The sequence below is a fragment of the Chenopodium album genome, chromosome 17, assembly GCF_948465745.1.
Source record: "Chenopodium album chromosome 17, dcCheAlbu1.1, whole genome shotgun sequence".
Taxonomy (NCBI): Eukaryota; Viridiplantae; Streptophyta; class Magnoliopsida; order Caryophyllales; family Amaranthaceae; genus Chenopodium; species Chenopodium album.
In genome coordinates, this window is record NC_137850.1 from 2,315,619 (window position 1) to 2,325,783 (window position 10,165).

Sequence of the window (10,165 nt, forward strand, 5' to 3'; positions counted from 1 at the left end):
ACGATGGCGGAGATAGATAATCGATTAATCGTGTATGTGACTTAAAAGTGTGTGATTTGTTCTTCTACTGATCATTTCCATGGAAAATTCAATCAACAAAAATTTCATTGATTGAATTTCCCATCAATTTTTGTCCCTCTTAAATTTTTTAGTCTCTAATTCTACTTTTTCTTTCTAATTGACAGTTATTATAAGCATAGCTGCTTTCTTTTTCTTTCCCAAATCATGAAAGAAAAATTATTAAAGTAGTTTTATTTTTATTTTATTTTTATTTTTAAATTTATTAATGTTCATTTTCATATTGATAAATGTTCATTTTCATATTGATAAATGATCACTTTATTTAATATATATTTATTGCGATATTGATATATACATGGTGTATGTTCGTTTTCGTATTAATAAATGTTCATTTTCGTATTGATAAATATTCATTTTTATTTTGATAAGTTTATTATTTCAATTTTGATAGACATTCATTCACGTTTTGTAAATAATGTGTATTGATTGTTACAAATACGTACTCTTTTTTATGTATAGTATGGAGTAGTAAGTAATTAAGTATATGTAGTACTTACTACTTAGCTTGCTTGTATCGTTTGTATGTCACACCTAACATAAAAGTATATTTTATGCAAGCAGTATGATACTAAAAACATTGAGTAGAGCTTTATATATTTAGCCATATATATTTTTTAATGCTCATTAATTTTATGCCATGTTCATTATCATTCCAATATATGCTCATTTATATATGAGTAGATGTTCATTTACATATTATGTTGATCATGTCAGTTTCTATACTCTTTTATTTTATGTATATATTGTTATTTTTTTTAAAATACTTTTTCATGTGTTATTTTTCCTATATATATATATATATATATATATATATATATATATATATATATATATATATATATATATATATATATATATATAGCGTCTAATAATATTCATATTTACTATATTTAAACTACTTATAAATAAATTTGATGTTCTTATCAAACTCTTTTGCTCATTCTCATGTAGATACATACACTACAAGAAAACAGCTTAATTACGGCGGAAAAATTCCGTCGGAAACACCCTGTTTTCCGTCGGAAATCATGTTTCCGTCGGAAAGTGTCGTCGGAATAGTGGTCGTCGGAAAATCGGCCTTTTCCGACGGAATTTCCGTCGGAAACACTTTTCCGGCGGATTCTAGCGTCGGAAGAGGTTTTCTGGGTCTGGGAAAGTCCGTCGGAAATTTCCGACGAAAAATGATTCCGTCGGAAATTACCGACAGAAATTCCGTCGGAAAATCCTTTTAAAAAAACAAAAAAAAAGCCGCACCACCCCATACCACCACCAGCCCCCACCGCTTCCGTAACCACCCCATACCACCAACCAACACGAGCCCCCTAACCAGCCCAACCAAGGACAGCACCAGCAACCACCAACCCAACCATATACAACCACCAAACCTCCACTAGAACCCCTACCCACCTAACCCTAACCCACCCAAATACAAATCTACAACCCCAATGAACCCAGATCTACAACCATAACCTAACACCCACCTTAATCCACCACTGCCGCCGTCGAAACCCAAAAAACCACAGCCAACCACCCTACCACCCACCTAAATCCACCACTGTCGCCATCGAAACCCAAAAAACCACCATCACAACCCAAAAATTAAAGGAAAAAAAATCCCAACCCAACCCCTTATATTCGAACTCCAACAGCCACCAACAACAAAAAAATCAAAAAAAATACACATACCTTAATTCGACCTCACAAAACCTTGAAATTGGGTTTGCAAGGCCAAATTCGACCATGAAAACTCTAGATCTAGAGTTTTCATGGTCGAATTTGACCCGAAAACCTTTGTTTTCATCATGAGGAGAGATAAAAGGCGAAAAAGGAGTAAATTTTAGTTGATTTTCGGGGTCTATGTTGGTGTTGTTGTTGGTGTTGTCCGTGGGAGGTAAAGAGGGGAAAGAAGAGGAGAGAGAAGGGGGAAGGAGAAGACGAAGAGGAGAGAGAAGAGGGGGGAGAAGACGAAGAGGAGAAGTGAGAAGAGGGGGGAGAGGCAGAGAACATAGAGGAAAGAGAAGAGGAGAGAGAAGGAGAAGTGGAAAGAGAAGGAGAAGGGGGAAAAAGAAAAGTGGAGGCGGAAGAAAGGTGTAGGGTATTAGGGTTTTTAGAAAACTTTTTCCTTTTTTTTTAATTAGATTCCGCCGGAAAATTCCGTCGGAAAGTTCCGACGGATTTTTAGTCCGTCGGAAATTGTACTTGCCGACGGAATTTCCGTCAGAAAAGTCCATATATTCCGACGGATTTATTTTCCGTCGGAAATTTCCGACGGATTTACGACGGAATTATTGAATTCGTCGGAAATATCCGACGGAAAAAAAATTCGTCGGAAATTTCGTTTTTTCTGACGGAATAATGGGTCCGTCGGAAGCAGTCCGTCGCTATTAAGCTGTTTTCTTGTAGTGATATCCAGGATATTAATAGATGTATATTTCAAATTTTTAGTAGATGTTTATATAGATATTATTGCAATTGTTCAATCCCATAATTTAAATGCACGGTCAAGATATTTGTTAATTTTCGTTTGAATTTCATACTGATATTTTAATAAATGTTCATTCTTGTATTGAAATATGTTCATCTAGAAATGGATGCATGTTCGTTGTCATATTTATACATGTACATCAAGTTATTGAGTTATGGATATATTGACTATACAGGTAAATCAATAGCAACAGGAGAATAAACTCATATTGCACAACCTATAGTGTTTACTTGATGAACTACGAAAAACTCTTTTTGTTGAATGTTCGTTTTCATTTTGATAAATGTTCATTTATATATTAGTATATGATCATTATTCGCATATTAATAGACGATCATTAGATATCTGATAAATGTCCACACTTTTGCCATCTTCAGTCTTTATATATTTTCTACAGATTTAATAAGGAATTTCAAAAACAATTTGTTATTTTCTATAGTTTTACATGAAAATGAAAAAAAAAAAATCATTTATATATTATTTGATGTTCATTTTCATATGTATAAATATTCATATACTTTATATACTCCACTAATTTTTAATATATGTTTATTTTTCACATAAACCTCTACAGTTATCCTCAAATTCCTCTAATAATACAAAAAATATAACTTTTATAAATTTTTTATCATCTATGAAAATAATTTAAAAGATGTTCAATTACAAAATATTATATGTTCATTTATGTTTGTCTTTCATTCATGAACAAATTCATTATACAATACGGTGTTTCTGCTATCTTTTCTTGAGCTTTAGTCTTCATAATTTTCTCTCTCCTTCTTAATACTCTACAATCCTCTAAGCTTCATTCTTCATCTTTTTCTCTCTCCTTCTCTATTACTTTCATATTTGTAAATTAAAAATTGGAACAATAAGTAATCGACAACTTTAGTTGCCTTGTCATCGCCTCCACCACAACAGTGAACCGACATATATAATTCCAAATCTTCATCCCACAAAAAAATTAGGAAATATTGGATCAAATTATTTTTATAATTCTTGTGTTAGTTTCTTGATATGGCTTGGCTGTTTGATTAAGCTCGTTATTTGCTTGTTGAACTAATTGATTATAAGTTACGACAATCAATTTTTGATCAAATCAATACACAAAAATCTCTGCAATTCATAAATATATTTAAAGCATGCAAATGTTTCGAGTCTACCGAAAATTATTTTGTGATCGACGGAGAAGTAGAAAATGACAGTGAGATCAACAGAGATGTAAGATGGAGATCAAGTTAGGTTCTCCTGTAGTTTGAAGGTGAAAGAAATTAAAAACAACAGAAATGCGACGTCATTTACAAGGGGTGCAGGGATTTCATCCTAGACTAGAGTCTAGGTAAAAATTTGTATGAGAAACACTTTGATTTGAAATTAACCTATTTTCAAAAATTAATATAATTCGTATAAAACATTATTGCTATCTTAAATTTTATAAAAATATATCGGACATTAATTAGGGGTGGTACCAAGCAAGCTATAATCGGTCCCCCTATGTTCCACCCATGTCAAAAGGTATATGAGTCGAACATAAGATTAAAAATGGCCCACTATTTTTAATAAAAAAATAAATAATGCATATATAAGCAGATTGTAGCCTATGACATCGTGCATAAACCGGACCCTATCCATTTAGTAAGCATGGCCTCTTTGAGGACCAAAATGGATTGTGTCTAGCCTAAGCCTAATCCACTTACAAATATGTACTATGTACAGTTGTACACTATCAAAGCACGTCAATACAACCCACATGCCTAAAAATGTCGTAAAACAATGTAAGAATAATAATGTATATACTATTGTACTTCCTCCGTTTCATAATTATCGCAATATTTTTCACTAACATGGAAGTGGTCACCCCAATGGCATCCTCCAAATAAAGATTCTTTATTTCGATCGGAGGCAAATCAAAATAATAAACAATCCTTTCTTCAAGCACCACTCCCAAGTTGGCTAAGCGATAAGCTACCTTATTCCCTTCTCTAAAGCAATTAACAAAACGAAATTACAACCAAAAAACTGAATTAAACTATAAGAATCCATTATTATTTTATTATTAGCTAGTCTTGTGTGTGGCTGGCCACATAGGGTGGCCAATTGTAAAAGAACAAAGTAACTTCTATAATACTGATGAAGTAATCTTTGTAACACTGCGAAGTAACCTTTGTAACATTGACCGAGTAACCCCTATAACACTGACCAAGTAACCCAGTAACACTAACGAAGTAACCCCTAGCTATTATGGCTGGTCACACCGTGTGGTCAACCACATATAAGAGTTTGTGTTTTTCTATTGTCTCTCCTCCTAACAATTTCATATATATATATATATATATATATATCCATCAATTAATAATTATACTCTATATATTATTAAATTCACCTTATATTGTCTATCCTATAAATTTCATAAAACTTTGTACAAGACCTACTATTGCGATTATTACGAAACAAAGATACTATAAATTAAAAAAAAAAAAAAAAAAGTCTCCATACATTGACATGCAAATAAAATGATGAAAACCTATAAAGAAGAAACAAGCAAGTAAAAGTAGAACGTAGAAGCTTAGCTTAGATGATTTAGATGACTTTTGCGCGGGCATGAAAGTTGAGACATGCATGCAATTGCAAATAACAAAAATCTCAAACTCTGGAGTTTCCTTTTGTAATCATACGTCAACATCACTTGATAACAAGTCATACACATGACAATTACAAATACAAATACACCCCTCAATTTTGATTTTTTTTTTGTCTTGGAAAATTAAAAATAACGCAGGCCACATTATTCATGGATTTTCTCTCTTTTCTTACATTCTCTTTTTTTTATTTTCTCTCTCCTAAATAAAGCTACGAGTAGTATAGGTAACTTATTAGGGGTCCTTAGAATGTAAACCCTATTAAATATGACCCGTCAACTTAGGCGACCAGACCCATCTCTTTCATCTTCTCTCCATTTCTCCCTTCCTTTGTTTTTTTCTAGATTTCAATTCTTAGCTTATTTTATCCATACTTTATACTACATATTTACGTGACCATCTTATAACATACGGAATAACATTGTTCACGTGTAATTTAGGATTATTATAGTTAGGCAAGAATCAATTAAAGTTAGTCTAACGGTTGGATGTCGGTGCATTCTTTTCAAGCCACTAAAAGAGGTTTGATTTTCTTCCCTATCAAGTGTGATTCCTTGTAATTTTCACTCTATTTTCAATGGATTTCTTTTATACGAAGTATAAAACGGGGGTCAACTAGACTCATTGACCTAGGTATAGTACATCATCACACATGTTCACCAACCTCTAATCCCATTGACATTGACATACATGCTTAGTAGAAACATTATAACAAATGAATATTAATTAATAATTATTTTTTTACTAAGACGGTTTCAATAAATACAAGACTCTAAGAAGTATTTCTTTTTTATGCATAAATTACTAATATTAGTCAAAGTGAAGTGGATGAATAATGTAAAACTTCAAAACTTTTCACTTTATATAAAGATCACGGAGGAAGTAGGATAATCTTGAATTTTTTTGCACATCTGTTCTAAATATTTAAATGTACATATAAAAAATAATACTGGATATACCACGTGCACGCGTAAGTACACTTACGTGTATTTTTTATGATACATACCCTAAAAGTTGAGTACTCCTTACTTTGTATGTTGTCCATTTCAATCCCCCTTAAAACCACATAAACCCATAAATTTATTAAGGCAACAGTCCATTATTGTATTTAATTATATACTATACCAAATTACCAATCAATATTACATTTTAAAATTTATACCTCAACATTTTAAAAAAAAAAAAAATACGTACAGCCAAAGTACAAAAATGTAACATTGTCCAAGTGCATTATAAAGAAATTCTCCATTTCCCTACCAAGTTACCAACATTATAAGATTGTGTCTTTCCGTGATATCTTAACATCAATCAATCAACATTACACTATCATACTTTGAAAACTAAAAATAGATTAATACTAAAAGTAGTTATAAATCAGTCATACTCAATATTTATGATACTACTATAAAACATCAGTTACTACAAAAAGGCATCTGAAAATTGTCACTCCAAAATGAAGTCAATCACGTGACTTTCCCACAATTTAATACTTCGTAATAAGTGAACTACTAAAAATAGAAACTTAAATACATTTACTCTAAATAAAAACAGTCTCATTTAAAGAAATTGATAATAAGGAAAAGGATTGTTGTTGTTACACACCAACAACTTAGGCATATGATGAATGCTACTATTACTACTACTACCACCTTTCTCATGATCATTGTTATTAGTCGTTGTAAGACACGAATTATTCTCGACATTCTCATCCTCATCCCCATCACCATCGTCGTTGTTGTCATTGTTGTCGTCTCTTACAACCGGGAAGAGTTGAAGGGTAGGAGACGCTGGCGGTCTTTCACCAATATTAAGATCTTTAGAAGTAATGAAGGATTGTAAATAATTATGTTTAGAGGAGAGAGAAAACAGAACAGAAGAAGGGAAACAACAAGAACAAGACGAGGGTTGGACCATCATATTATTATTATTATTATTATTATTATTATTATTATTATTATGAGTAGGTGTAGTAGTTTGCCACGTGGAATTCCTTTCTCCTGCAAATACTAAATTTTTTTCACTTGAAATAATATTGAAATTATTAGAATTATTATTGGTAGTATGATTATGTTGGAATTCATGGAATTGGATCCAACCATCAGATGAAATAGGATTTGTCGTGGTATCTGATTTTGTTAGGGCTGCTGCTTCTTCTGATATTTGTATTGGTGGATCAGATTCTTCCTGCTCACCATGCAAATAATAATTATTCAGTAATGATCATATACAATTATACTATTCTATAAATATGAAATGAGCCAAATATAATTAATTTACTTTAACAAGTTTAATTTGTACTCCGTAAATTTTTTCATTGCAAATCACATAAAAGTTGATACTCCCTTTGTGTTTTAATAAGTGTTACAGTTTTATCAAACACGCATGTTTAGACATGACTTTGACCATTAATTTATTAAATTATATGCTTGTAAAACTATAGAAAAATTGATATTATCAAAGTACTCCGTGTGTATATATATATATTATAACGAATCCAACTATGTATTACATAATAAGATTTGTTTTTAAATATTAGTAAATTAATCAAGTCAAAACAATCATGTGAACATGGTGAAAAAAATCGAAGTGTAACACTTATTAACACATGGAGGGAGTATCGCAAATTAATATTGTAAACAAGGCACTCGTCACAAACAAGATAAATGTCGAAAATAATACTCTTACCAAACAAGTCATTAAATAATAATGTAACACTACTTATTGTATGTGTGCAAGTGATACTTTTTGTCTATAAAATTATTATACAGATATTGTATGTGTGCGAGATGAGTTATACTAACTGTATAAATATGTTATAAGAAGAGGTAGCTAGCGAGATAAGATATACTCCGTCTGTGTGAAGTGTTATAAGATGTGAAAGCACACACCAAAACAAGTCAATAAATACTGTGAACATGTTGTACGAGTTATTGTTGTTGACAAAATTACAAACTTACAAATAAGAAAAAACACTGAATTTAACCCTAGGATAGCCTTTTTCCCTTCACATGCTTAAAAAGTGAGGGTAATTGAGTCAATTAAGTAGGTGAAAAATTATGAAAAAGGTAGGGTTTTGATTTAATTTTAATTTTAATATGTGGGTGAAAATTGAAATTGAAATTTAAAAAAAAAAAAAAGATGGGAGTTGAAAACAGAAAACACAAAAACACAATCAGAAGGAATTGAAAGAAAAAAAGGAAAAGGCATGCAAAGGTCCCCCGACAGAAAGAAGGAAGGCAGCTTTTTGATTCTTTTCATTTCCCAACAAATTTTGCTTTTTCTCTATCATTCCACAATTTTTTTTTTTTATTATTTTTTTTTTTTTACTTTTTATTTTTATTTTTTTTTATGTTTTTTTCATTATTTCTTAATCATACAATATAAGGTCGTACAAGTTTTTAATTAAATTATATGAATCATAATGATTATCTAATCATCAAATAATGATGGATTATCATCTATCCTAGGACATGACTAAAAATATGTACCATGCACATTATTATGACATAGTAATCATAATGGATAGATTTTTTTATTATGTTACCATCACTTCAATTACGAAATTTGAATAAATTAAACATTAAACTTAATCACCTATTATTATAAATTGTTTTCTACGAGTGGTAATGAGTAAAAGCTTAAAAACCTTGTACCAAGTACATTCTAATTTTGATTAATTTAATTGTGAATCTACTAACTAATATAGTGAGTTAGAACTTAGAAGTTTGACTATAGCAAAAATTTTACAAGAGTATATTCATCTTTTGTGGGGAAGATTCAAAAAGGGGATTACTCATTGAATAAGGAAATATTTTCAAAAAATTAAAAAAGTAGTTAAAGAAAAAGAAAAGATGAAAATTGGGATTCACACCTTGTTTGTAGATGATTGTGCCCATTTGCAACTCTTGTGCTCACCTTCAAAACCTATCTTATTTCCTTTTTTTAAAAATAAATAAATAAAAAAAATAAAATCAACAAAATCATTATTAGGAAATCAAATATAAATTAAGAAATAAATGACTTAAAAGTTATAGAACAAAAAAATGAACAAGCCAGCTGTCAAAAAAAAAAAAAAAAAAAAAAATTGAACAAGCCCTAATTAGCAAGGTACACTATATTATACCAGAAGGTGGTTGAAGAGGAAGTTGAAGTTGACGACGTCGTTTTTGGCGTTCCCGGGCCTTATGATTTTGAAACCAGTAGAATACATTCTTGCCCTCTATCTTACCATAACGGCGAAGTTGTGCAGTAATGTGTTGAATTTGCTCGGCCGAAGGCGTTCGAGTGCCACGCCTATACAACTCCTCCAACCCCCTCAGCTGCTCCGGCGTTGGGTTCCATCTTGAACTCACCATGACTTGATGTGTTCCCACAGCCTCCTTACCTTCTTCTGATCACGCGAAACAAATTATATTAAAAATTTTATACTTGTAAGTTGTAACGTTACAGAATATTTAAAAGTTATAGTATCAGCATGACTAAATATTACGTACAAATTAAACTTGTAACGTTATTAGTTAAAAATTACAGTATCAATATGGCTAAATATTATGTACGAAATAATATGAAATGCTTACCAAAGTGGTGTTGGTGGCGAGTGGTGGTGGTGTTTAAGGAGAGAAGGTGGTGATTAGAAGGGTTATTATGAAAATTTGTAGGGTTAGGATGAAAACCCGTTAAACAAGTGGTGTTAACATTGTGATTAGGAGTAGGAGATGAGAGAAAAGGCCTCGGAACGAGTGGTCGAAGCTTACGACCGCCTTTGAAAGGATCTCCTAAGCTAAGATCTTGGTTAGCAACTTCATTAAAACCCATCATAATTCTTCTTCTCGCTCACTCACTTTGTGTAGAAAATATAATGCAATGCAACAATATATTGTAACTAAAAATAAAAAATAAAAAAAAACGTTAGTATTAGTAGTGGTGGTTGTTGTTTGCTCTTATAAAGAGAGAATAAGTA

The 10,165-nt window shown here is 31.2% G+C and overlaps 1 protein-coding gene across 1 annotated transcript; it reads right to left on the reverse strand.

Moving 5' to 3' along the window:
- Positions 1–6,315: 6,315 nt before the first annotated feature.
- On the reverse strand, positions 6,316–10,165 carry LOC145587372 (uncharacterized). The gene is made up of 4 exons (XM_081644104.1): positions 9,783–10,165; positions 9,329–9,595; positions 9,077–9,141; positions 6,316–7,389 (listed from the first exon to the last, which is right to left on the reverse strand). The coding sequence occupies exons 1-4, from the start codon at positions 10,021–10,023 to the stop codon at positions 6,763–6,765; spliced, it is 1,200 nt and encodes a 399-aa protein (XP_081500230.1). The 5' UTR covers positions 10,024–10,165; the 3' UTR covers positions 6,316–6,762.